Here is a 27,891-nt window from a genome sequence, read left to right on the forward strand (position 1 = left end):
ACGGTTTCCTGGCCATTTCTCATTTTTCTCTCCTTTTTCTTTGCTTTCTTCAATATTTTTCTGCCTCTCTCTCTCTGTCCTGATTTAATTCATTCTTACTATCCATTCTTTAATTTCCTTCATCTACTTTTGGCTTTTCATCTTTTTCTCACCCTTGTTCTCCCCATGCCCCTTCCTCTTATTCTCCAGTCTTTCACTACTCTCCTTTTCCATCCAGCAGCTCTCTTCTTTCTCTCCCCATCCTTCCAGTCTCCCCTCTCTCTCCCCATCCTTCCAGTAGTCTCCCCTCTTTCTTTCTGCATCCTTCCGTCCAGTGTCACCTTTCTCCCTACCCTTCCATCCAGCGTCTTCCCTCTTTCTCTCCCCATCCTTCCATCCATCTATCCTCTCTCCTGATCCTTCCATCTAATGTCTCTCTCCCTCTTTCTAACCAGTGTCTCTGTATCACTCTACCCTTTTCTGTTCAGTGTCCCTTCTCTCTCCACATCCTTCCAGTCTCTCACCTTTCTCTGCATCCTTCCAGTCTCTCCCCTTTCTCTCCCCATCCTTGCATCCAGAGTCTCTCTCCCCATCCATCCGTTTTCCCTCTCTCTCCCCATCCTTCCATCTGTTTTCTATCTTTTCTCCCCATCCTTCCATGTTTTCCCTCTTTCTCCCCATCCTTCCATGTTTTCCCTCATTCTCTGCCATCCTTCCATCTGTTTTCCCTCTTTTCTCCCCATCCTTCCATGTTTTCCCTCATTCTCTGCCATCCTTCCATCTGTTTTCCCTCTTTCTCCCCATCCGTCCATGTTTTCCCTCATTCTCCCCATCCTTCCATGTTTCCCTCTTTCTCCCCATCCTTCCATGTTTCCCTCTTTCTCCCCATCCTTCCATGTTTTCCCTCATTCTCTGCCATCCTTCCATCTGTTTTCCCTCTTTTCTCCCCATCCGTCCATGTTTTCCCTCTTTCTCTGCCATCCTTCCATCTGTTTTCCCTCTTTCTCCCCATCCGTCCATGTTTTCCCTCATTCTCCCCATCCTTCCATGTTTTCCCTCATTCTCTGCCATCCTTCCATCTGTTTTCCCTCTTTCTCCCCATCCTTCCATGTTTTCCCTCTTTTCTTCGACGAGGCCCGCCCTGCATGCCAGCGCCAGCCCCCATTGCCGGCCACTGCTGCTTTTCCTGTTGAGCAACAGGGCCGGCGCTACAAAAAAGAAGAAGCGCTAACGGCGCTAAGGACGAGAAATGTTTAAAAAAAAAAAAAAGCGCGGCACCGGCAGGCACTGTCTCGGCAGTGGCAGCCTTGAGGCATTGGCTGCTGGCTCGCAGGCTCCTCCCGCAGACGGGAGGAGCCTGCGAGCCAGCAGCCAATGCCTCAGCAGCCAATGCCTCAAGGCTGCCGCTGCCGAGACAGTGCCTGCCGGTGCCGCGCTTTTTTTTTTTTTTAAAAACATTTCTCGTCCTTAGCGCCGTTAGCGCCTTTTCTTTTTGTAGCGCCGGCCCTGCTGCTCAACAGGAAAAGCTGCAGTGGCCGACAATGGGGGCTGGGGCTGGCGCTGGGAGGGCCTGGACTGAAATTGGGTGGGCCTGGGCCCACCCAGGCCCACCCGTAGCTATGCCCCTGAGAAGCACACTATAAATACAACTACTATAAATCACTTCTATAGCGCTACCAGTCGTACGCAGCGCTTTACAATTGAACATGAAGAAAGACAGTCCCTGCTCAAAAGAGCTTACAATCTAAATCAGGACAAACAGGATCAATAAGGATAAGAGAAGGACACAAGGATAAGATAAATAATGAGGAAGTTAAGAAGCATACAGAAATACTTACCTGAAGAACTATTTAAATTAGTGGTGCAATCCTTGATTCTTAGTAAATTAGATTATTGTAACATCGTTTAGGTCTGCCAAAATAGCTGTTGAGGAAAATGCAGACGGTACAGAATGTGACAGCCTGGTTAATCTTTTCTCTTAAGAAATCAGTTAGTATTACACCATGTTTTCTTAACTTGCATTGGCTTCCGATAGAAGTGAAGGTATTATATAAAATGGGTAGTTTATTGTTTAAAATTGTTCAAGGCTTAATTCCCCATGCTTTCCTTAGTTAATTATTCTATCATAGGTCAATTTTATAACACACGAGTCTCATCTTTTTTCTCATTTCCTAGTCCTAGAGGATTAACATCTAAAAAGATATTTACTAGCTCATTTGCTTATCAAGCTGCTAGTTTATGGCACTCTCTTTTTATTGGATTGAGACATCTGACTACTTTCAATCATTTTAAGAAGGATTGATGATCCTTCTTTTTAATAAATACGTGATGAGGAAATAGATTATAATTATTGTTTTTAGAACTGGGTCCCTACTTTGTTAAAGTTGATTATGTTAGCTGCCAATAATTATGAAAGATTTATTTGTACTTCCTAGATCTACTTGGCTCTAGCTTCTTAGTTGTAATCCACTATGAACTGTTTTGTTGGTATTGGCGGGCTATAAGTGAACTAACTGTAACTGTATTGTTTACCTTAAGGGACCGGGGCAGAGCCTTTGGCTTATTACAGTGTATATTTGGAGATGATTCCTTATGACCTCCCTAATACAATAGAATCCTTTTATTAAACTGCAGTAAGCACTAACATTTGTTTACGCAGGTTAAAAAGCACAACCGCAGGACACCTGAGCGTGCTCCTTGGTAGTTTTGGGATCAGTGTGCGCTTCCCGCATGCTAAAAAATTAGAATGTATTTTTTAGCACTGGGGGCATGTATGGGGGCAGAGAGTAGACGTGTTCTGCGCTAATCATCAAAGATATATTGCCGCTCACTAACTGGTTAGTGCGTGGTTAATTTGTGAGCCATTATAGTTTATAAACATTTGCTATACTGCTGTTAGCTAACTTGCAGATCATAGCAGTTAACACACCTAAAAACAAACAAAAATGAAAAACTGAACAGAGCTACAATTCAAGATAGGAAAGGAAACAACACATTCAATCACAGTCAGTCAAATACAGGAAGCTGAGCAGTAGGAGCAACTGTGCCAAAGCGAGAAAAATCCTTAAGCGGAGTCAAAAGCTTGGTGAGATAGTCAGGTCTTTATAGCAGATTTAAATTTCTTAAAGAAAGGTTCAGACCTGATAAGAAGAGGTAGAGAATTCCAGAGGAAGAGAGCTGCAAAAAAGAAGGCACAGTGTCTAGTGGATTCTAATTGAGCTGACCTCAGACTAGGGAGACACAAACGTTGATCATTGATAGAATGGAGCAGTCTAACTGGGGAATATGGGCTAGTGAGGTTGGTTAGATAGAAAGGAAGGCCAAATCTGAGGGCCTTAAAAGCAATCTTGAGAGTTTTCAAAATTATTCGTTTCTCGGCCGGCAATCAATGTCATTTTGTAAACAGCCGGGATACCTGATCGTATTTCCATGTGAGAGATAGCAGTTTGATAGCTGTGTTCTGGAGTGATTGTATTTCTTTAAATTAGATAGGGTGCATCCAAGATAGACTACGTTGCAATAGTCTGGTCATAAATACGTCTGGTCATAAATAAATAAAGAATAAAAGAGTGAAATGTGTCATGGTTAAAATATCGTCTAACCGACTGAAGTTGATGAAGTATGAAAAATCCGGTTTTGCACAGATTAGAAATTTGCAAGGAAAAGGTAAGCTGTGAATCAAGAGTGATACCCAGATAACGAAATGAATCGATGGGTGTAATGGTGTTTCCTAAAAAGTTAAGAAAAAGGTTAGGGGCTGACAGGCCGCTAATGAACCAGCAGACCACAGATTTTTCCTTACTGAGAACCAATTTGTATTCACTAAGCCAATGTGAGACAATATCCAGACAGTTCTGAGGGGGACCAATAGAGGGAGAATAAGGATTAGTAACATAGATAAGGAGGATGTGATTCACATAAAAATGGCAAGAAATACCTATGGACTGTATGATTGTGGCCAAGGGACTAATAAAATATGTGGCGATAAGGGCTCACATGCCAATGGCCATGTGCTAATGGAGAAAAAATAGAAAATTCGGTCATTTTACTGCCATGTGCAGGGAAGACCCACACTGGTGATAGTGCTGGCCACTTTTTAGGGTGGCTTAATGAAAGGGCCCCTATATCTTTTATGAAAAGCATGATTACCAGTATCATATGAGAATTAATTCCATATTAGCATTATTGTGACAAATAAATATATGTCAGAACAGTACCGATATAGAATTAAACGTTAATTAATTTTATGATCTAGTTTAGTGATGAAGAAAGGATACTGGTTAACAATATCCAGCAGATATGGGAAAATCTCTGTGATGAATCTAGAGACGTTGATCACTCCCTTGGAAGTGTGAAAAAGAAGTTTACCCAGGTAATCTATTTATTACATGTGTTCAAAGCAGCATTTTAACCCAAAAGTCAGCTATGCTGAAATCCTTTGGTGTAGGCACTTCAAACAATATTACACCTGGAAATGGTGTACCATAATGGAAAAGCATCTTCATCTATAGTTTGGCCTAACAAGGGATGTGTAGTTGCCTACCTTGAGTCTGTTTATCATTGTGACTGTTCTGACTAGTATCTTGTCCAAGGATTTGTAATTAGCAATGAGGGAAGTATGCAGAACTGATTATAAAATTAGGGAGAAATTTCTTTTGTAATACTATTTTGTTAAAGATTTTACAGTACCATGAAGGAGTGCAGTGCATACTGGTACTAGCTAGAAATACTGCTTTTTACTACTCTTTAAAAAGAAAATGGTTAATGAAAGCCATGTTTTCCCTAGATTACCAAAGAACAGATTAGAGACTACCAGAAATTGCTGGAAGAGTTTGCGACCAGATTTCGTTCGGAAGGTCCAGGTGCTGTTGGCAATAACCTTGATAAAGGTAAGAAATCATTTCTAATATCTAATTCCTATGGTAGTGGTTCCCAATTTTGGCCTCAGAGACTTCCAACTGGTTGGGTTTCAACATAAGAACATAAGTATATAAGTGTTGCCATACTGGGACAGACTGAAGGTCCATCAAGCCCAGCATTCTGTTTTCAACAGTGGCCAATCTAGGTCACAAGTAACTGGCAAGATCTCAAAACAGTACAATACATTTTATGTTGCTTGTTCTAGAAATAAGCAGTGGATTTCCCCAAAGTCCATTTTAATAATGGTCTATGGACTTTACCTTTAGGAAGCCATCCAAACATAGTAGATGATGACAGCAGAAAAAGACCTGCACGGTCCATCTAGTCTGCCCACGATAAACTCATATGTGTATACCTTACCTTGATTTGTACCTGTCTTTTTCAGGGCACAGACCGTATAAGTCTGTGCAGCAGTATTTCCCGCCTCCCAACCACCAGTCCCGCCTCCCATCACTGGCTCTGGCACAGACCCCGTATAAGTCTGCCCTCCCCCATCCTAGCCTCTCAACCACCAACCCCTCTTCCCCCCGCCACCCAATTTCAGCTAAGCTTCTGTGGATCCATTCCTTCTGCACAGGATTCCTTTACGCATGCTTGAATTCCGTTACTGTTTTCATCTCCACCACCTCCCGCGGGAGGGCATTCCAAGCGTTCACCACCCTCTCCGTGAAGAAATACTTCCTGACATCTTTCCTGAGTCTGCCCCCCTTCAATCTCATATCATGTCCTCTCGTTCTACCGCCTTCCCATCCTTTTTTAAATCCTGCTAAGCTAACTGCTTTTACTACATTCTCTAGCAACAACTTCCAGAGTTTAATTACATGTTGAGTGAAGAAATATTTTCTCCGATTTGTTTTAAATATATCACTTTCTAGCTTCATTGCGTGCCCCCTAGTCCTAGTACTTTTGGAAAGCGTAAACAAGCGATTCACATCTACCCGTTCCACTCCACTCATTATTTTATAGACCTCTATCATATCTCCTCTCGGCCGTCTTTTCTCCAAGCTGAAGAGCCCTAGCCGCTTTAGCTTTTCCTCATAGGGAAGTCGTCCCATCCCCTTTATCATTTTTGTTGCCCTTCTCTCTACCTTTTCTAATTCCACTATATCTTTTTTGAGATGCGGTGACCAAGATATATATATATATATATACAGTGGGGGAAATAAGTATTTGATCCCTTGCTGATTTTGTAAGTTTGCCCACTGACAAAGACATGAGCAGCCCATAATTGAAGAGTAGGTTATTGGTAACAGTGAGAGATAGCACATCACAAATTAAATCCGGAAAATCACATTGTGGAAAGTATATGAATTTATTTGCATTCTGCAGAGGGAAATAAGTATTTAATCCCTCTGGCAAACAAGACCTAATACTTGGTGGCAAAACCCTTGTTGGCAAGCACAGCGGTCAGACGTCTTCTGTAGTTGATGATGAGGTTTGCACACATGTCAGGAGGAATTTTGGTCCACTCCTCTTTGCAGATCATCTCTAAATCATTAAGAGTTCTGGGCTGTCGCTTGGCAACTCGCAGCTTCAGCTCCCTCCATAAGTTTTCAATGGGATTAAGGTCTGGTGACTGGCTAGGCCACTCCATGACCCTAATGTGCTTCTTCCTGAGCCACTCCTTTGTTGCCTTGGCTGTATGTTTTGGGTCATTGTCGTGCTGGAAGACCCAGCCACGACCCATTTTTAAGGCCCTGGCGGAGGGAAGGAGGTTGTCACTCAGAATTGTACGGTACATGGCCCCATCCATTCTCCCATTGATGCGGTGAAGTAGTCCTGTGCCCTTAGCAGAGAAACACCCCCAAAACATAACATTTCCACCTCCATGCTTGACAGTGGGGACGGTGTTCTTTGGGTCATAGGCAGCATTTCTCTTCCTCCAAACACGGCGAGTTGAGTTCATGCCAAAGAGCTCAATTTTTGTCTCATCTGACCACAGCACCTTCTCCCAATCACTCTCGGCATCATCCAGGTGTTCACTGGCAAACTTCAGACGGGCCGTCACATGTGCCTTCCGGAGCAGGGGGACCTTGCGGGCACTGCAGGATTGCAATCCGTTATGTCGTAATGTGTTACCAATGGTTTTCGTGGTGACAGTGGTCCCAGCTGCCTTGAGATCATTGACAAGTTCCCCCCTTGTAGTTGTAGGCTGATTTCTAACCTTCCTCATGATCAAGGATACCCCACGAGGTGAGATTTTGCGTGGAGCCCCAGATCTTTGTCGATTGACAGTCATTTTGTACTTCTTCCATTTTCTTACTATGGCACCAACAGTTGTCTCCTTCTCGCCCAGCGTCTTACTGATGGTTTTGTAGCCCATTCCAGCCTTGTGCAGGTGTATGATCTTGTCCCTGACATCCTTAGACAGCTCCTTGCTCTTGGCCATTTTGTAGAGGTTAGAGTCTGACTGATTCACTGAGTCTGTGGACAGGTGTCTTTCATACAGGTGACCATTGCCGACAGCTGTCTGTCATGCAGGTAACGAGTTGATTTGGAGCATCTACCTGGTCTGTAGGGGCCAGATCTCTTACTGGTTGGTGGGGGATCAAATACTTATTTCCCTCTGCAGAATGCAAATAAATTCATATACTTTCCACAATGTGATTTTCCGGATTTAATTTGTGATGTGCTATCTCTCACTGTTACCAATAACCTACCCTTCAATTATGGACTGCTCATGTCTTTGTCAGTGGGCAAACTTACAAAATCAGCAAGGGATCAAATACTTATTTCCCCCACTGTATGTGTGTGTGTGTGTGTATGATATATCTGTATGCACTGTCATAATTGCATTCAGATATGTCTCACACATATTCTTTGTAAATATCCTGAAAGTTGAACAGACAGGGAGTGTTTGAGAACCACAGTTCTGTGCTGTTAGGAATATTTGACAGGTATCTGTAGATTGCTGCAACTCTATCATATCAAAGTGTATTTCTTTACTTAAATTACAGAGCTTACCAAAGAGGTCAGTTTTAAATGATGTTCGATGGAAATGTTCTCTCTCTAAGTCCCAAACCTACTTGAAGATTTCAGGTTAAAGAAAATACTGCTTTGTCTCAGGCTATAACTATAGAGATTATAGTTAGAACCCTCATTGGTTGGCATTTTTAGTTTTGGTTTGCTTTAAAATGATCTTAGTTGAGTCATTTGACAGAACAGCTTGATAAATATGAGCCAACATGAACACTGAGACCCTCTCAAGATGCTTTTCTCAGGGTACCATCCTTGAGGAATGTCAAGTTTTTAAGAATATAGTCCTATGCTTTTTTCTGTGCAGCACTGATTTTATGGATCTAGTCCATAAAGGTAGCCCCTGTAGAATGAAATTTGTTACTTTTTGATACGTGATAAAAATCTGGCTTTTTTTTAAAGTTTATTAGCTGTGAGTTTTAAGATTGTGTATTATTGTATCTTTTTTATATTATGGAAATTATTTTAGAAACTCTGTGCACAGTTGGCATGTGTAAATAACTAGTGTACCTGAATGTGACATACCTTGAAGTACTGCTGAAAAAGGTGTGACAAAATTCAAAATATAGGCATTTACTTGTGCTTATTCAATAAAAATAGAAACTCTGATTTTAGAAAGCCAGAATTTAAATGTGTAAATTGTAAATACATGCATGTGGTATGGAGGCATAGATAGGGTAGGACTAGGGTGGGGGCCAAAATATACACATGTATTCCCAATTTCAGAAGGTGAATCTATGTCTGTGCTCACTGTTCTAAACTTTGAGATATACAGCCACTCTTCAGGTTGTCTGGGTTTTCTGAAAGTTCTCATGTTGGGCAGTGCTCTTCAGAAGGGATTAGGAGGTTACTCCTGTACTCCCTCTGTCACCTCCCCCTCCCCCAAAATTTGAATGATTGCAAGCTCTGTTCTTCACTGAGCCAATATAGGTGTGTAGGTTTTTAAAATGGCTGTGTATGTTGTCATGTTGCTTCCACTGATATTTTAGATGGTGAGAATTGTAAAATGGATAGTCATGCCTTACTTGGCCAATGCATACACATCCATTCTTGTATGTATTTTAGAACAGGCTCTACGTTAGCAGATCTTTTTCTAAAATACTACCAGAAATTGATATTTCACAACCTGGATGTCTCATTTCTGATTTAACCCCAGTCAAATAATAGCACTAAAACTCAAACTATTACCAAGTAAAAAATCTTAGGTGAGTCACACAAGAAAATCCATCTGACAGTGCTTTAATGTGTGAGCAGCTATATATCTGCCCGCGTGCTGTATGGCTGATATTGGAAGTTTCTCCTGATGAAGCATGTGTTGTGAAATGAATGGCTCCGTCGAGAAGAAAATATTCTTGAGCATTATAAAAAGATACGTGTGCACTTGCAAGATTTAGACAGCTGATAAATCATATTTGTATGGACACTATGAGACAACTTGATATTTGAAAATTTTGAAAAAAAGATTATTTTGTTTAAATTTGGGAGCCCTTTCACTAAGCCGCATAAGCGTCTACACGTGCCCAATGTGCGCCAAAATGGAGTTACCGCCTGGCTACTGTGTGGCTCTTGTGGTAATTTCATTTTTGGCGTGCGTCTGAAAAAGTTTACTTCGGATGCGCGTATCAGATGTGTGCCAAGTGGCATTTGACGTGCGTAGGTCATTACCGTCCAGTTACTGCATGAGTCTTTACCACTAGGTCTGTGGCTGGCAGTAAGGTCTCAGACCCAAAATGGAAGCGTGGCAATTTTGATTTTGCCGCACGTCCATTTTTGGCAAAAATAAAAAAGGGCCTTTTTTATAGGCGCACTGAAAAATGGATCAGTGCACGCCCAAAACCCATGCCTGCACTACCGCAAGCCATTTTTCAGTGCACCTTAGTAAAAGGACCCCTAGGTGAGGAGTTTTTTCTGACTAGTGATGTGTTCTTTGTAAGGCTTTCCGGTTCAGTTTTGGCCAATAGTAATCTCTGAAGTCTTTTTCTCCTTATCCATAATTTTGTTTAAAGCATTTGTTGGATGGATTTTCTTGTGTGACTCACCTAAGAGGTTTCATTTCTAATTTATACATTCTGTCTAATATCTGCCTTCATATATTTTGAACATAAGTGTGGCATAGGGGTGCTCCCCACACCAAAGGCTCCAGGTGCGGATGGTGAATTGACCTCCTCCTGCCAGTATGACCTCTCTACTCCTTCCCTCCTCAACTAAGCAGAATTTCTAAGCTTACAGCTTTTGATTTATTACATATTATTTATACTTGCATTATTATTTCTTTTATTCTGCCTTTATATTAAATTCTATTTATTTGTAAATTATCTTGAATATTCTCAGGAAAGAGGTTTAAAATGTAATTAAATACATAAGTAAGCATTGTCCTATGTGTTCTTCTACAGGGTTAGAAATCCTACAGGTATTTGAAACTGAACTGGCTGAACATGAGAAGAGTCGTCAGGAATTGGCCAATGCAGAGAAACTTTTTGATCTTCCAATAACAATGTATTCTGACCTCCTGCTAGTGCAACATGAAATGAAGGGGCTCCGACAGATCTATGACATTTACAGTAAGCAAAAAGTAAGAAGGTTTGGAAGTCATTTTCTTTTGATTTAGCTGCTGTAATCTGGATATGCGCCATTGACCATACTACTGAATCTGTAAAGATTTTGCATGCATGTATATTTGTCTTTAGACAGATTTGCCAGTTTTTAATTCCCTGATTTCCCCAGGTATAATGATTGTTTACACCTGGAAAGGACTTTCAGTATTATCCTTCCCACCTATTTTTCACAGGCTATATAGAAAAATAGATTATTAATCTTTTCTTCTGCTGTCTTGCTTATGTTTTATAGCTGGCTAAGGAGGAATGGTCTCAGACTTTGTGGGCAAATCTAAATGTTCCATTTCTGCTGGAAGGAATTGATGGATTTCTTAAAAGTCTTAGAAAACTGCCAAAAGATATGCGAAATATGCCTGTGGCCTTTTATCTAGAATTGAAAATGAAGGAATTCAAGGATTCAATTCCATTGCTTCTGGATTTGAAAAATGAAGCCTTACGAGCGAGGTTTGAATTCATTTTTTGCCTTTTCTGTACAGTTTTCAATGCATGTAGTTTTATAAAGGTTTATGTTGATAGTAGGTATGTCTGTGTTGTAGGATGTAAAGTTGTTTAAAATTGGACATGTGTGGTGTAATTTTATAATGTACAAGAAAGCAAGCACCAAGAGCCTTCAGATCCGGAAAAGGTCCTTTAATCAGTTGCGCTTAAATAAGACATGGACATTTATACCAGGTTTTTTTATTGGCAGTGCCTAAATTTTAGTCACTGGGACAGGCGTTACGCGTATTCTAAAAATCGTGCCTAACTTTAGGTGAGGTTTATAGAATAGCACTAAGCACGTTTTTTTTGTCACTGATTTTTTTTGGCGCCATATATAAAATCTGGCCCTTGGTACTTAAATTTGCTGCTATAGAATACTAGCTTAGTGCTCAGATTTCTGGCACCCAAATTTGGGTGATCTTTATAGAATTGCCCCCTTAGCGTATATGCAAATATTAAGGGCTAGATTCAGTAAATGGTGCTCAAACATCGGTGTTGAATGTGCCCTTTATAGAATACCGCATAGTGCCAGAATCTGCGCCCAGTTTTGGGCACATGCATTTACACCAATCCTTGTGCGCAGATTGGGTGTGGATCCCCCAAATTCTATAACACTGCATTTTAAGGGAACATCCCTGACCCACCCATGTCCTTCTCATCGTTATGCCCCCTTTTCAGATCCACATGGGTGCACAAGTGTAGTTCCGCACTGATCTGCCGTTTTTGGACTGTTTCAGCACCTTGCTTCCATTATAATGCTTTTCGGCGTGGAGATAACGCATAACACTAGGTGCCACATATAAAATTCCCAAGCATACCTTCTCAGAGCAAGTGGAAATTTGTGTATTATTAGGGCTACGCCTGAAAGCCTACTTTATAAAGGCTTATAGGAGTTTACAGTAAGTTGCCTTTACAAAAAAAAGCCTTGTTTGGACATTTCACCTTATAAAATTACAATACAAGAAAGAAAGCACCAAGAGCCTTCAGATCTGGAACAGGTCCTTTAATCAGTCATAGAAATTAATGCTTACATCACTGACCCGGCAAGGGCCGTGTTTCAGCACTCAATGCCTGCATAAGGGGTCGTGCAACATAAAGGTTCCAAAACAAAACAGCGATCTGTTCTCCGTAGAGCATACAAAACGCTCTCTGGAGAACAGGCGCTGGAAGACTGACTCTCTAACAGATCAACTATCATTACTAGAAGCCTGATGTTGGGCTATTTCATTTTAGAACCTTTATGTTCTCCACTTAAAGTAATCTATAGACCTTTAATTTTCAGAGAGGAAGTGCATATTTACTTTCCCTTTGAAAATTGTTCCTGGCCACACAGTACTCACTAGTTTTGTGAGAGTGAAATTTGAATTGAAAATAACTTCTACTTGTATCATTTTCCTTACCTTTGGAAATACCTCCTCTCAGCCCAGGTAAAAATACATTGCACGTACTCTTAGCCAGACTGAGGGCAATTTTCAGACAGCCGGGTTACTTGGGTGAATGATTTTGAAAAGTGTTCTCAATACACTAATAAACTTTCCATTTATGTATGAATTTAGTGCACTGTTCACTATTAATTCACCGTTCTGCTATTTTAATCCCACACATTTATATGTTTTCAGTTCAGCTGGGAATGATGATGCAGTTTTTACTGCCTTTAACATATAGACTAGTCCAGTGATGCTCAACTGGTCTGTGGTCACCCATAACCAATCGGATTTCCAGGATATACTTATTGAATACACATGAGTTATGTTTACAGTTACTAACTCCAATGTATACAAATATATACCAGCATATTCATTTGGAATGTCTTGAACCACCAGTGTGCTGGGGAGAAGCTCCAGACTCATCTGGGCACCGCTGAATTAATGAAATGTGCTCTTTGATCTATAAATAACCAAGGATAGTGTCACGTTGAGCACTTTGAGGGTAATTTTATAATATGTCACTATGATAAGAAGACTATTTTATAAAGAAAAGTATAAAATTCTACTATTACTTATCATTTCTATAGCGCTACCAGAACATGAAGAGACAGTCCCTGCTCAACACAGCTTACAATCTAATTAGGACAGACAAACATTACAAATAAGAGATAAGGGAATTACTAACATAGTAACATAGTAGGTGACGGCAGAAAAAGACCTGCACGGTCCATCCAGTCTGCCCAACAAGATAAACTCATATGTGCTACTTTTTGTGTATACCTTAACTTGATTTGTATCTGCCATTTTCGGGGCACAGACCGTAGAAGTCTTGCCCAGCACTAGCCACACCTCCCAACCACCAGCCCCGCCTTCCCCCACTGGCTCTGCCACATCTCGGCTAAGCGTACACCTAACAATACATCAATTCCAACTGCATATTATAAAAAATCCATCATAATTCAATCCCTAATTAGAAAAATAATAAAAAATACCCACTTGTGTTAGGCATGCCCCAGTCCCGCCTTCGCTACACTTCTGACACGCCCCCGTGAACTTTGGTCATCCCCGCAATGGAAAGCAGTTGAGGATGCCCAAAATCGGCTTTCGATTATGCCGATTTGGGCGACCCTGGGAGAAGGACGCCCATCTCCCGATTTGTGTCGAAAGATGGGCGCCCTTCTCTTTCGAAAATAAGCATATAATTGTTCCACTAAAGAGCAAAGTCTGAATATCAGGAGGATTGAGCTCTCCACCAGGCCAAACTAGATGTGTCTGAATCAGGCGAACACTGGGGGTTTGAACTTTTGCCTGCTAAGATGTTACATACAGTCTTCTGTCCTAATGTGGCAGCTGTTCCCCTTTCCCCTGCATGTTGTACAGTGAGAGCTCCTTCACACACAATATTAGTACGTTACTGTATGCTTAGGTGTCTCCAAGTCTAATCATGTATTTTCAAGAATTACTGATACATGGAAGCAAAGTTTGAAAAATGAAAACTTTTCAGCCAGAACCCTGTACTTTCTCTGCATTTATTGTCCCTATATCACTGACTGCTGAAGATTTATGACTGTAGAGAAACTTCCTTCTCCTGCCTGATCCCTCTAGTATTGTTGTTCTGTGTGTGTTTAACAGAAACTCTCTCCTTGACAGTGATCCTCTACTAATATCAGAGAAATTCATTATGAGAGCTTTTCCTCTAAGCCTTTCCATCTGCAAAGCTCCAGAAGAGCAAACAGTTTTCTTGGCTGTCATTTTGTTGATTGTTTTTGTCAGACCTGTGAGTTCTTGTACCTAGTAGAGCGCTGCAGAGCCCGGTACTCGGACCAGGTTCTGCTTGGCGGCCGGACAACCTCAGGTTTCACCTGCGCTGACCGCTGTTCCCCAGAGGTTGAGCCCCTAGGTGCGGGCGGCCTGCAGGGCTTACGAGATGGAGCTGGGGATGATAAAATAAGGGTACTGAACAAGTGAGCAAGGGTTAGAAGTTAAACGCAAATTCAAAGAAGTGGGCTTTTAGCTTAGATTTGAAGATGGCCAGAGATGGAGCTTGACGTACCGGCACAGGAAGCCTATTCCAGGCATATGGTGCAGCAAAATTCTAGTGTAGTGGCAGGCACGGACATATCTGTAGTAATATTTGTCATGTTCGCATGTAAATTATAATATTTTATAATCTATTGTGTACTTGTGTGCTCCATCCAAACTCCACCCCTGTTCCTGTCCACTGGCAAACTACACAGCATCATGTCATGGCATATACTATGCAAGTAGTTGGTTTTCTGTAATGGATCATGTACACGTGCATGTTGAAATGGCAAAGAGGCGCTGAGTGTCTTGCAAAACCGAAGTGCTTATCCCATGGCCTCTTCCTGTGTCTCCACTGCTGGAAGCGCATCGATCTAGAAACATTTGGACACATCCCCATTCCCTCTTCCCTCAAAGTTTCCCTTCACTTTCCGTCCATTCCTACTCTTCCCCATTATCTCTTGTAGGTTTTCTGCTGTATTAGCTTCATTTTACTGCATTGGCGTCTGCCTCTGTGGTGCATTGTAAGCCACATGGAGCCTGACACTGTTGGGAAACTGTGGGGTACAAATGAGATAATAAATAAATAAATAAATAAAGAAAGAAATAAACAGAAAGCAGACACTGAAAGTCCAAACAGGTTCTTTATTCGAACAGACATCAAACAGCTAACCAGGGACAAGAAAGGCTTAGCTCGGCCAGGGCCGCCGAGAGGGGGGGGGCAGGGGGGACAAAATTCCCCAGGCCCAGGCCTCCAAGGGGGACCCGGCGCCGGGGTCAGGCCAGCGGCGCTGCAGTTCCCGGTCTCACCTGCCTGCCTCCTCAGCTCCAGGCCCCCTGCATTCGAAGTGGCAGTCATAGATTGCCTCCCTTCGGGCCTTCCCTCCCTGTGTCCTGCCCTCGCAGAAACTGGAAGTTACATCAGACGAGGGCGGGACACGGAGGGAAGGCCAGAAGAGAGGCAATCTATGACTGCCGCCTTGAATGCAGGGGGCCCGGAGCCGTGGAGGCAGGCAGGTGAGACCGCGGACTACAGCGGTGGGGGGTGGCAGCGGCAGGGGGAGTGACGAGGGGGCAGCAGCGGCAGGGGGAGCGACCGGGGCGGCAGCGGCCGGGGGGGGGGGGAGACGGAGGCGGGGCGGCCTTGCCCCGGGCCCGGCCTAGTCTCTCGGCAGCCCTGAGCTCGGATAGCAATAGCTGATCATTCAAGATGACTTCAGCAATAGTTTGTTCACAGAGAGTGGAGCGGCACTGTCTGCTTTCTGTTTATTTCACATGCATGTTGCACCCCCTTATAGAATTACCCGCTTTATTTTTAGGCATTGGAAAGATCTCATGGCGAAAACGGGAACCAGCTTTGAAATGAATCTTGAAACTTTCACTTTGGAAAATATGTTTGCCATGGAGCTGCATAAATATGCTGATGTCATTAGTGGGATTGTTGCTTCTGCTGTCAAGGAACTTAGCATTGAGAAGGTAATAGTTCCTTTTTTCTTTCCAGCCTAAAGGAATAATGGAAAACATATACTTACATATAAATATACACCCCCCCCCCCCCACTAAAGACATGCACAGCACAAAATAATTATACACATAGACTGATACCCACACACACACAGAAATCTTTGAAACTTTAAAAGGGGTAGCCATGTTAGCCTGGTGTAAGAATAGACACTCAATACACAGAAAGGTTGGAAATTACTTCATGAGATGTACTTTGCATGCTTCTCCCACCTAAAATGCCTCTTATCCCTGCTGGGCTGGCTTTTAATGATTCAGCTGTGTATTTCATATTTTTAGTTGTAAATTCTACTGTGAAACCTAATGAATAGGTGAAACCTAATGACAGAACTGTGTAGGTGACTATTGGTTACTATGTGTATGACTTCCTATTGGTAGGGAAGCATGGTAATTCCTGTTGTCTATTTATCACAGGTTTTGCCATAGACATAGTATGGAAGAAATCCTTGGATAAATCAGGCCTTTTGAGTGGAGAAAATAAATAAACTGAGGAAGGGATCCAGTGTTGGGGAAACACTAGACCTGCTACCTTCAAACATTCTACAGTTTTGTCAAATTTGTGTTGTTTTGAAAGGGAATACCTAATTGTAGACTTATGTTTAATTTTTCTTGCTGGATTAAAAAAAATCCTGAATCCTAAATCACTAGATTGTCAGATTGCAAATGCCAGAGCATGAGTCCTGAAAGTTGAACTGACCCATCTCTATTTTAATTGAAACATTTTCTTCTCTCATAGTGGCTCATAATCTAAAAAGGTTCTTTTCCTATTCACAATCAGGGTGTTAAGGAGATCGTAGACACCTGGGAGAACATGAGGTTTTCTGTGCAGAAGTACATAAAAGGCACTCAGGATCGAGGTTACATTTTGGGAACTGTTGATGATATCCTTCAGAATTTAGATGATAATGCTGTGAATCTACAGAGTATTTCAGGAAGTAGGTTTGTTGGTCCCTTCCTGTCAACAGTGCAACAGTGGGAGAAATCGCTTTCATTAATTGGTGAAGTTATAGAGGTAAGAAAGGAAGGGAATCCTACTTTATATAGGAAAGGCAGTTGGTTGGGGTCTGGCCAAGGTGTATGTGCAGTCCAGCACTGAGACCAAAGTAGCCCAGTAGAGTTCAGCAACATGGCTGGTGGGAGCAGGGCTCTAGCATTCAGCAGTGCAGAGAATGTGGTGGAGAAGACAGAAAAAGGACACATTGATCCAGACCGGGTTTTGCTTCCATTGAAAGCAATGGAAGTAAAACCCAGACTGGCTCAATCTGTCCTCCTTTTTCTGGAGCCATATGGTAACCCTAGTGTGGGGAAATGAGATAGTGTTGCTCAGTGTTCTTCATTCCAAGGTCTGGGGACTAATGACAGCCCCCATTAGCCCTAAGAGTGGCTCCCTGACTCTTCCCCCCCATCCACATTCTCCCCTGCACTTTATCTCAAGACTTGCTGCTGGCACTACATCCATAACAGCTGTTTTGTGGGGGGTTTTTTACCTGCCCCATGTGTAAGTTTGAATCATGTACTTCCCAAATTTCCACACTTTTTTCACAAGACTGAAAGAGCAGTGAAGGAATCATAGCACTATTCAGACTCACAGAGGAGTCACGTGGTGCTGGAAGAAAATAGAATAGTGGCTCCAGAGGCCAACAAGCCTCTGCAGAAAATATTAGTTTATGTTTGTGTGTGTGTGTGTGTGTGTGGAGCGAGGGATTAGTAAACTGGAGGGAGGACCAGTTTGAAGAGATTGAGGACAGAGACAGGATGCTGAAGGCTGAGAGCGAGAATGGTGATTGGAATCAAGACTGGTTGGGGTTCTGTTGAAGAAGAGTGTGTAGGAGAGAAGAGGTTGGGGTGCTGGGGGAGAATATGTGGAGGGGGTGACATGCTGGCCACTGGGGAACATAGAGATATGTGAGGAAATAGGGAAAATGAGAGAGAGAGAGAGAGAGAGAGAGAGGGGTGGTGGGGGTAGATTTTATTTTAGTTACCCATGTCACTCTAAATGTGCATAAGCAGCCAAGCTGACTACATCTTCAGAGGTGAAAGTGATCAGGCCAGCTGTGTGATTGGAGGGGGGAATGTCCTTGTGCCCAGTTTGGAGTATTGAGATTTTGTTTTGTTTTCTTTTGATTTTTGCCAATGCGACTCCCACTAGATGAAAATCAATGGTATATTTGGTAGGCTGACTAGGCCTTAGCAAAGGGAGTAGCATGCAGTGAAGGAGATACAAGAGGGGGAAACAGGGAGACTAAAGACCTTATATACAGGTGCAGATGCTGTGCCTGTGAGGAAGTAGATAGTTTAATGGGAGTGAACAAAGTGGTTTTTTTTTTAATTGTTCACCATAGCTCTGAATTCATTCATTGCGTTTGTTTGATGTATCTTTATTTAGGTTTGGATGGTGGTTCAGAGAAAATGGATGTATCTAGAGAGTATCTTTATTAGTGGAGATATCAGATCACAGTTGCCAGAAGAGGCTAAAAAATTTGATAACATTGATAAAATATTTAAAAAGGTGAGTACCTGAGCGGCTTTCTGTAGTGTAATAGGACTACAAATGTTTGTTATAATCTATAACACTGCCATAATGATTTTATAGTTAGAAGATAATTTAAACTAGTGGGTTCCTCTTTTAAGATTGTTTCTTTTCTTGAACTTCAAATGGTGTATATCAAAATGTTCACTCCTGTTAGGCTGATACACAAAGAACACCAAGGGGTCCTTTTACTAAGGTGCGCTAGGGTTTTTAGCACACGCTAATATTTAGGGTGTGCTAAACCAGGGGCATAGCCAGACTTCAGTAGTAGGGGGTCCAGAGCCGAGGTGAGGGGGCACATTTTAGCCCCCCCGCCGCCATTGCTGACACCCCCTGCCGCCATTGCCAAAACCCCTCCCCCGCCATTGCCGACACCTCCAAAAACTTTGACCCCCCCCCCCTGCCGATGACTTTCTCGACCCCCGGCCGTTGCCTACCTTTGCTGGCAGGAGACCCCAACCCCCGCCAGCCGAAGTCTTCTTCCTTCGTTTGGTTTCTCAGTCTGATGTCCTGCACGTACAATGTGCAGGACGTCAAACTCACAGAAACAGAACGAAGCCCTGTTTCTGTGACTCTGAAATTTGTTGCCGGAGAATGTGGTTAAGGCGGTTAGCTTAACAGAGTTTAAGAAAGGTTTGGATGGCTTCCTGAAGGAAAAGGCCAGAGAATGTTATTAAATGGACGTAGGGAAAAATCCACTATTCCTGGGACAAGCAGTACAAAATGCTTTGCTCCGTGAATCTTGTCGGGTGATTGTGACCTGGATGGGCCACTGTCGGAGACAGGTTGCTGGGCTAGATGGACCTTTGGTCTGTCCCAGTGTGGCGATGCTTATGTCTTATCAATTTTGAACTACCGCCTGGCTACTGCATGGCCCAGGCGGTAATTTCATTTTTTTACATGTGTCCACTAAGCGCACTGGAAATTTTCTGGTGCACGGCAATAACCGGGCGGTATTTGGCATTGTACGCATGTAGACATTACCGCCCGGTTAACGCGTGAGCCTTTACCACTAGGTCAGTGGGTGGCGGTAAGGTCTCAGGCCCAAAATGGATGTGCGCCAATTTTTATTTTGCTGCACATCTATTTTCAGCCAAAAATAAAGGCCCTTTTTGCAGGTGCGCTGAAAAATGGACCTGCGCGCGTCCAATACATGCGTCTATACCAACACAGGCCATTTTTTAGTGCAGCTTAGTAAAAGGACCCCTAAGATCTTTGGGACTCAAGGAATCAAGTCTAAAAATTGTTCAAGATGAATTATTTTTTTTCGCTTATCACCACTCCTTATATCTGGGCTTTATGTGTGGTAATGCAGGATTTTACTGTGCGCTAAGCCAAGATTTAATGCATCCCTTTTTGGGGATTAAAAAATATTTTATTGCAAGTCATATGCTAATGTTGTCTTTAGTGCACAGTACCTGCACAAAGTTAATACAGGAGCACTTACCACCTCCTGTTTAGGAGGTGCTAAGCTCTTCCATGTTAACCCTGTGTTAGCCATTTGGTATGCGCTGAGATAGCGCACTAGCTGGTTAACACATATGTGCCCACTCTCTGCCCATGGCACTCTTCCTCCCAAAAATATTTTTAATGCTCAAGAACAGGCAAAATACAGCAAAATGCTTTACATGTTTGTGTGGTAGCCTGTTTTCATCTGCTAACTACCCATTAAGGGCTTAATTCCCTTTATTAAAAGGCCCCTAAGATAGGTATGTAGATCTATTGAGTATCTTCCCCTGCGGAGTAAAGAATCCTCCTACCTGGGCTTGACGCAATAATCAAAGCAAATATATGCAGTTAATTTTGCTTTGGTTATCACCTAAGGAAAACCACTCTCACAACATTGTGCCTTCTTTTTGTGCAGGCTAGGAAGTAATCAAACTGTATGATCAAGACCTGCTAATGTCCTTCTTGCCTTTTTTATGGTGTACCTGAATAAAATAGCTCTCTTATCATGTACTCATTAGCTGCACTTCGTAATTTCTTCTCTTATTCCTAGATTATGTCAGAAACTGTAAAAGATCCTGTGATAAAAAAATGCTGTGAAGCCCCGAATCGTCTCTCAGACCTACAGAATCTAAGTGAGGGTTTAGAGAAATGCCAAAAAAGTTTGAATGATTATCTGGACTCTAAGCGAAATGCTTTCCCCCGATTTTTCTTTATTTCTGATGATGAATTGCTTAGCATCCTTGGAAGCAGTGATCCTAAATGTGTTCAAGAACATATGATCAAGGTAATGCAGTGGGAGTTAAGTTGGAAACATTGAGGGGTCCTTTTACTAAGCTGCGTGTCTAAGCATGCCCAATGCGCTCCAAAATGGAGTTACCGCCCAACTACCACATGGCTCTTGCGGTAATTTCATTTTTGTGCGTCTGAAAAAGATTTTTATTTTCAGACGCGCGCCAAGTGGCATTTGACACATGTAGGTCATAACCGCCTGGATTCTTTACCACTAGGTCCATGGCTGGTGGTAAGGTCTCAGACCCAAAATGGACATGCAGCAATTTTGATTTTGCCGCATGTCCATTTGCAGCAAAAAGAAAGAGGCCTTTTTCACAGGTGTACTAAAAAATGGATTGGCGTGCCTACACTACCACAAGCCATTTTTCAGTGCGCCTTTGTAAAAGGACCCCAGAATGTCTGAGCAGGCATAACTTAGATGTACCCATGATTGAGAAAGAATACCAGTAAATGAAAAATATACCAGTACTGTGTTGTAAAGACAGATTCCTCTCTCTCAGATCAGCGCATATTTCCTACCATCTTATTTTCTCTTTCACCCTAAATATAGGGCTAAACTGGGAAGTTCAGATGAGGGAAGTGCAATACTTTGGCTTCCTCTCTCTAAGGGCTCCTTTTACTAAGCTGCGGTAAGCATTAGTGTATGCTTACCGTGCAAACCATGCGCTAAAAAGTTTTTAAAAAACGTTTTCTGAGGCATGTCTCGTGGCAGTGAGTGGCTGTTTCTGCACTAATCAGTTACAAAATTGGTGGCGGCAAGGGCTCATGCTCTAATTTTTGGTAGTGGCCGTGTGCTAATGGCAACATTATTACATGCTTAGAAAAAAACAATTTTTGTACAACAGGCAGGTTGTGGGAGGCTGCGTCTAATGAGTGTGAAGGCCAAAAAATAGGAATGCAGGGCTTTTTTGAGGGGGTACTTGGGGGTACTGAGTACCGGCACCTTTTCCATTGTTTGCTAAAATTGACCCGTGTTCCCCAAGTTTTAATGAAAGAGCTTAGGCTCTACACACAAATTCTGCCTTGTCATAGATTCTGGGACTGGTTGCAGGGGGCCTGGCTATTGTGGTGGTGGTGGGGGGGGGGGAGGTCTGGCTATTGTGGGGTGGGTCCCTCAGTGATCACCCCACCCTTGAAGGGTGGCCTGGCATCTGAGTAGCCACACCTTTTTTGCTAGAAAAACCACACTGAATAAATGAAACCTCAAATCTCCCAGGACACCGAAAACAACAGGGTTCAATCCTAATCAGGAATATAATTCTATCAATGGTTTTAATAACACTGGAAAAGAAACAGAGGAAAAAAACTGTAACAGAGAAAACCTACTGCTAAAAAAAAAAATGGTGAAATTAATCGCATTCATTAGCCACAGCCTCCCGCAATCTGCCTGTTTGTGCAAAAATTGTTTTTTGAGTATTTAGATAGTTTTGCTTCCTGTTTGATTTTTGAACACTTGACCATTAATTGGGAAAGTGGAAAATTGGCCATTTTCCAGCTGTGGTAAAAATGGCCTTAGCGGGCGTGAAAGACCTGCATAAGGGCGTGGTAAGGCCACTTTCTACCGCAGCTTTGTAAAAGGACCCCTAAAAATGATTTAGAGGGGTATTTTTGATACGATGTCTAAGTCCAACTTTGGACGTTTTACTCAAACGTTTTTGGGGTATTTTTGAAAAAAAAAAAAAAAGTCCAAGCGAGAAATGCACAAACTCAAGCCGTTGGGATGTAGGAGAAGCCAGCATTCTTAGTAGACTGGCCACACAGACATCCCAGCAGAGCAGTGGGGCACCCTAGGGGCACTGTAGTGGACTTCACATAAAAGCTCCCAGGTACACATCTCACCCTTACCCCTTTATATTGTATGGTGAGCCCTTCAAAACCTACCAGAAACTTACTGTATCCAACTACACACCACTACAATAGCCCTTATGTCTGCAGGTGTCACTTATATGTGGGTACAGTTAGTTTTTGATGGGCTGACACATTCCACCACAAGTGTAACAGAGTGGACTATAGGCTTGGGTCCCCTTCTCCACAGTGCACTGCACCGACCACTAGGCGACTCCAGAGACCTGCTTGTTGCTGTAATAGGACTAGTCATACATCTGAGGCTGTCACAGAGGCTGGTATGTATTGTTTCTTTCAGATCTTTTGGGGGGGAGAGGTCAATTACCACTGAGACAGTAAGGGGAGGGGGGGGGGGTCATTCCTTTATTTTTTCAGTTGTCATCTGGTCATTTAGGGCACTTTTTTGTGGCTTAGTCATTATTAAAAACAGGTCTAGACCAAAATGACTTAGTTTTAGTCCTGCATGTTTTTGTTTTGTTCTATTATGGCTAAAAAACATCCAAGTCTTAGGAATGCCTAAATCCCGCCCTTAACACACCCCAACATGCTCCCTTGAGATTTGGATGCATTGCAGCTGAACTACATAGATAAACGTCTTCAAAATGGTTTTCAAAAATACCGATTTGGACGTTTTGGTGAGAAAAACGCCCAAATGCTGCTTTATACCACTTTTTAGGCATTTTTCTCTTTTGAAAATGAGCTCCATAGAAAATTAGAAAAGGTACAGCAAAGTGCACTGACATTAGGGGACAATTTCCAACTGACAATTATGGGACAAAGCCCACTGGTATGTTTTATCTACATCAATTTGCCTATTTTAATTTGTTTTTTGACTGCCTACTTTTATGCATGTGTACCCCAAGGAAATTTTCTGTGCATATAGTGGTGATGTAAACACTGTTCTACATACTCAAGTCCCTTATAAAATGACCTTTTAGTGTTAGACCACGGAGCAAGATTTGCCAGGTAGCGGCATGGCATTCTATCCAGACATTCACATTCCATTATTGTTTGACTGGGGAATTCTTTGGGGGCAACAGATTTAGGGGCTCAAAACAGAAAAACATCCAAAAAGCAGCACAAAGTGGCAGATGGACGTTTTTTTGCCAAAAACATCCAAACTGCAATTTTGAAACCCATTTTAAGATGGTTTTCTATGCAGTTTGTATGCAGTGTGTCCAAATCACAAGGGGGGGGGGGCGTGTTGGGGGTGGGATTTGGGTGTTCCCAAAACTTGGATGTTTTTCTTCTATAATGGAACAAAGCAAAAATGCCTGGGACTAAAAGTAAGACGTTTTGATCTAGACCTCTTTCAATCATGACTAAATTACAAAAAGGTACCCTAAATAACCACAGGAGGGATTAAGGCATGACCCCTCCCCCTCTTACTCCCTGAATTTAGGAGCATAACTTTTAGGATTGTAAATGTAGGCATAGGAGGCAGCTCTGTGGGTGTCCAGAAAGGGGTGATTTGTCCACCAGCCAGTTTGAGGTGTTGATGCTTTTGAATATAGGTGAATTTTCAGCTGAAAATGTAGACTTCTAAGTTTAGCTGAAAATAAGTGAGAAATTTAGGAGCTCAGATTTTTTTTTGAATATCAGGTCTTAAGAATAAGGTTAGTCTATTGGATATAACTATTAGAGAGGAATGTCTGTAGGGAATGCATTAGGGATCCTGTGCAACTTATTAGGAATGTGCTTAAGACAATGAAGACTGGTAAAATGAATTCCGATATTTAGCTGAATCAAGTTTAATTTATGTCTCAGATGTATGATAATATAGCATCCCTAAGGTTTCAAGAGGGTGACAGTGGTGAAATTGTGGCACAAGGGATGATTTCTGCAGAGCAAGAGGAGATGTTGTTCCGTCACTCGATAGCTGCTGAAGGACGTGTTGAAGACTGGATGACGTCAGTTCTAAATGAGATGAGAAGAACAAACAGGCTTATTACCAAGGAAGCCATTTTTAGATACTGTGATGGCAGAAGCAGGTAAAGCGGTATAATGTATAACATAATTGAAAATTTGTCAGACTGTTTTGTCATTTATAACTGTAGAAATCTAAAAATGTTCAAGAACTATACCATTTTTCCTCAAGGAAACTGATATTTATACTTCTAGTCTCACTTTAAAAACTTTCACAGAAAAAGGTTTTCACTTTTTCCAGAGGAATTAATGGAGATGCAATGAATATACTGATGTTGAAGAGAACAACAACAGGAAATGGAAGAACACCAGTCCCTATGACCATAGCAAAACAAACCAAAGAGTAAGGTAGAGGGATTGGCATTTCCAAGAAACATAAGAGAGACGAGATGATCCTTGAAACATGTTATACTAATATTCCAGAACATTGTTTATCTGTCACAAGCAGGGGATATGCACCCATACCCATACAAATCACAGAAGGAAACCAGGGAGGAAGATCTTTGTCCCCAAAGGTACCAGTGGAGTGTCAGAATAGAAAATGGAACTTGTGCATGCAAATTTATCTCATGCATATTTATTGTGGATATTCTGAAAACCTGACTGCCTGGGGTGCCCCGAGGACTGGGTTGAGAATCATTATTCTAGAAGCTTTTGGTGGCATCACAGTGCATATACTCTTGCTTTCTCTTCTGTTGCTGTCTCACAGGACCAGCTCAGTCTTCTTTTTTCACTGAAGCTGTGCAGACATGTTTTTTTCAGTCTTCCCCAGCACATCAAAGTTGACTCGGTTCTCTTTCTGGTTTTTCTGTAAGAAATCTTTTGTTTACATTCAGTGCTGCTACGGTGTGTAAGTTCTGATGCACAGGGCCTCTTCACCTGGTAGTTACTCCCTAGTTAGGATTTCGGCATTTTCAGGTTTTCTTTCTGATTCCTCTTTTGTAAACTCTTTGCGAAGAGGCATTAAAGACTGTGAGAAACAACGCAAAGAGATTTTTGGCACCATGAAATCTGGGCCATTGATATCAACATTGGCATCCGGGCCATTGATATCAACATTGAGAGCATCAGTCTCAATGGCTTCAGAAACTGTCCTCAACACTGAGCATCAGTTGAGACCATCGGGTTTGGGTGTCCTCCAATCCCAGAAGGGCCAGGAAGGATTCATGGCTATCCTCAGTTCTAAGGGAGGTCAATAGGGTGCATCAGGTGGAGGCCAAGAAGCATTGACATTGCTTCCCCTTGGATTCAGACGCTGAGAGCACAGAGGTACCAAGGTCACCGGCCCCCTTGAAATGCTCCTGATGTGAAGACCCAGCCCATAATACATTCCAGGTGTTTCTGAGGAAGGTGACCACACCGAATGAGTCTCTGTCTTTGTCAATGGCTTAAGAACATAAAAATAGTCATACTGGGTCAGACCAATGGCCCATCTAGCCCAGTATCCTGCTTCCAACAGTGACCTGTGCATAATCATTAAGAACTGATAACTACTCCTACTACTTATCATTTCTATAGCACTACAAGACGTACACAGCGCTGTACATTTGAACATGAAGAGACGGTCCCTGCTCAACAGAGCTTACAATCTAATTAGGACAGACAGGACAAATAAGAGATAAGGGAATTACTAAGGTGGGAATGAAAAGTATGGGTACAGAACAAGCGAGTAAGGGTTAGGAGTTAAAAGCAGCATCAAAAAGGTGGGCTTTTAGCCTAGATTTGAAAACAGCCAGAGATGGAGCTTGACGTACCAGCTCAGGGAGTCTATTCCAGGCATATGGTGCAGCAAGATAAAAGGAACGGAGTCTGGAGTTAGCGGTGGAGAAGGGTGTAGATAAGAGAGATTTACCCAGTGAATGGAGTTCCCGGGTAGGAGTGTAGGGAGAGATGAGAGTGGAGAGGTACTGAGGAGCTGAAGAGTGAATGCACTTGTAAGTCAATAAGAGGAGTTTGAACTGTATGCGGAAACGGATAGGGAGCCAGTGAAGTAGCTTGAGGAGAGGGCTAATATGAGCATAGTGACACTGGTGGTATATATGTCGTGCAGCATTTTCTCTGTTCCCTGAGTCAGACATTTCTGCTTCTCTAGGGGTGGGGGAGTTTGTCTGTCACTGCTGTGCTCAAGGCTAAGCATTTTGCGATGCTGGTTGGCCATCAGTGTGCTGGGTGTGGAGTCTTCCCTAGAAGACAGAAGAATAAGGCAGCTTCTTGGGGCCTTTGCCTTCCACTGTTCTGTTTATAGTCTGTACTATATTGGAAACTCTTGATCCCTTCTCTTTAGGGTGGGATTGTTGCTTTTTTGATACTTTTCTCTTTAATTTTCTTCCTATTCTTTGAGTTGCTTTGGCATTAGTATACTAGAAGGTTCCTGGCTGCACCTTTCCTTATAGTGATGACGTCATTAGAATTTTCAAGTTTTCTGTCTCCCTCGGCTGGTAAGGGACATATCTCAAAGGTCTGCACTGGTCTAGTAGGATTCAATGAAAGGAAAGTTTGCTTTATACCCAAATAGCTTAGGGACCTGGAAGTTCACCTGACTGAGTGGAGTCGTTCACAGGGGAAAAATTGAGGAGAGGGTAACAATATACACACAAACTTTAGAAAATATGTATATAGGTTAACCTGATTAATTTATGCATAGTCAAGAGCATGTGTAAATGCCAGTGCATAAATTTTCTGGGGTAATTTTCAAAGCAGAAGAATGTGCAAATGTGAACATTTATATTACCCACAGAAGAAAAAATCTGCATGCAGGGGGGAAAGGGAATGGGACTTGATATACCGCTTTTCTGTGGTTTTTGCAACTACATTCAAAGTGGTTTACATATATTCAGGTACTTATTTTGTACCAGGGACAATGGAGGGTTAAGTGACTTGCCCAGAGTCACAAGGAACTGCAGTGGGAATCGAACTCAGTTTCCCAGGATCAAAGTCCACTGCACTAACCACTAAGCTACTCCTCTGTACTGTTTATGGATATGCTTAGTTCAAAAATTACCCCTATAATGAATGACATTATGTGTTGATGTACAAATACTGCCCTAATGTAGGTACATAAGTTGCAGTTTTACACTCTTCCTATTAAATCAATGCTCTTCCTACACAGAGTTGACTGGATGTTGATGTACCAAGGAATGGTAGTGCTCGCTGCTAACCAGGTCTGGTGGACGTGGGAAGTTGAAGATGTTTTTCGAAAAGTGAAGAAAGGAGAGAAGCAAGCATTAAAAAATTATGCAAAGAAGATGCATGAACAAATTGATGAACTAGTAACCCGTATCACAAAACCATTGAGCAAAAATGATCGAAAAAAATATAATACAGTTCTCATCATTGATGTCCATGCACGGGATATAGTTGATATTTTTGTAAGAGACAGGTAATGCAATAACCTTTTATATTCCTTTAC

The 27,891-nt window shown here is 42.2% G+C and overlaps 1 protein-coding gene across 1 annotated transcript in view; it reads left to right on the top strand.

Annotated features, from left to right (window-relative positions):
- Positions 1 to 27,891, top strand: part of DNAH10 (dynein axonemal heavy chain 10) — a 327,414-nt gene that overhangs the window by 119,156 nt on the left and 180,367 nt on the right. The window contains exons 22-31 of the mRNA XM_030218355.1: positions 4,235 to 4,351; positions 4,766 to 4,868; positions 10,269 to 10,447; positions 10,723 to 10,934; positions 15,739 to 15,895; positions 16,719 to 16,952; positions 18,327 to 18,449; positions 20,470 to 20,703; positions 24,324 to 24,547; positions 27,592 to 27,861. Of these exons, the coding sequence (XP_030074215.1) occupies positions 4,235 to 4,351; positions 4,766 to 4,868; positions 10,269 to 10,447; positions 10,723 to 10,934; positions 15,739 to 15,895; positions 16,719 to 16,952; positions 18,327 to 18,449; positions 20,470 to 20,703; positions 24,324 to 24,547; positions 27,592 to 27,861 (1,853 nt within the window). The remainder of the gene's footprint in view (positions 1 to 4,234; positions 4,352 to 4,765; positions 4,869 to 10,268; positions 10,448 to 10,722; positions 10,935 to 15,738; positions 15,896 to 16,718; positions 16,953 to 18,326; positions 18,450 to 20,469; positions 20,704 to 24,323; positions 24,548 to 27,591; positions 27,862 to 27,891) is intronic.

Source organism: Microcaecilia unicolor, chromosome 11 (genome assembly GCF_901765095.1).
Source record: "Microcaecilia unicolor chromosome 11, aMicUni1.1, whole genome shotgun sequence".
NCBI classification, from domain to species: Eukaryota; Metazoa; Chordata; class Amphibia; order Gymnophiona; family Siphonopidae; genus Microcaecilia; species Microcaecilia unicolor.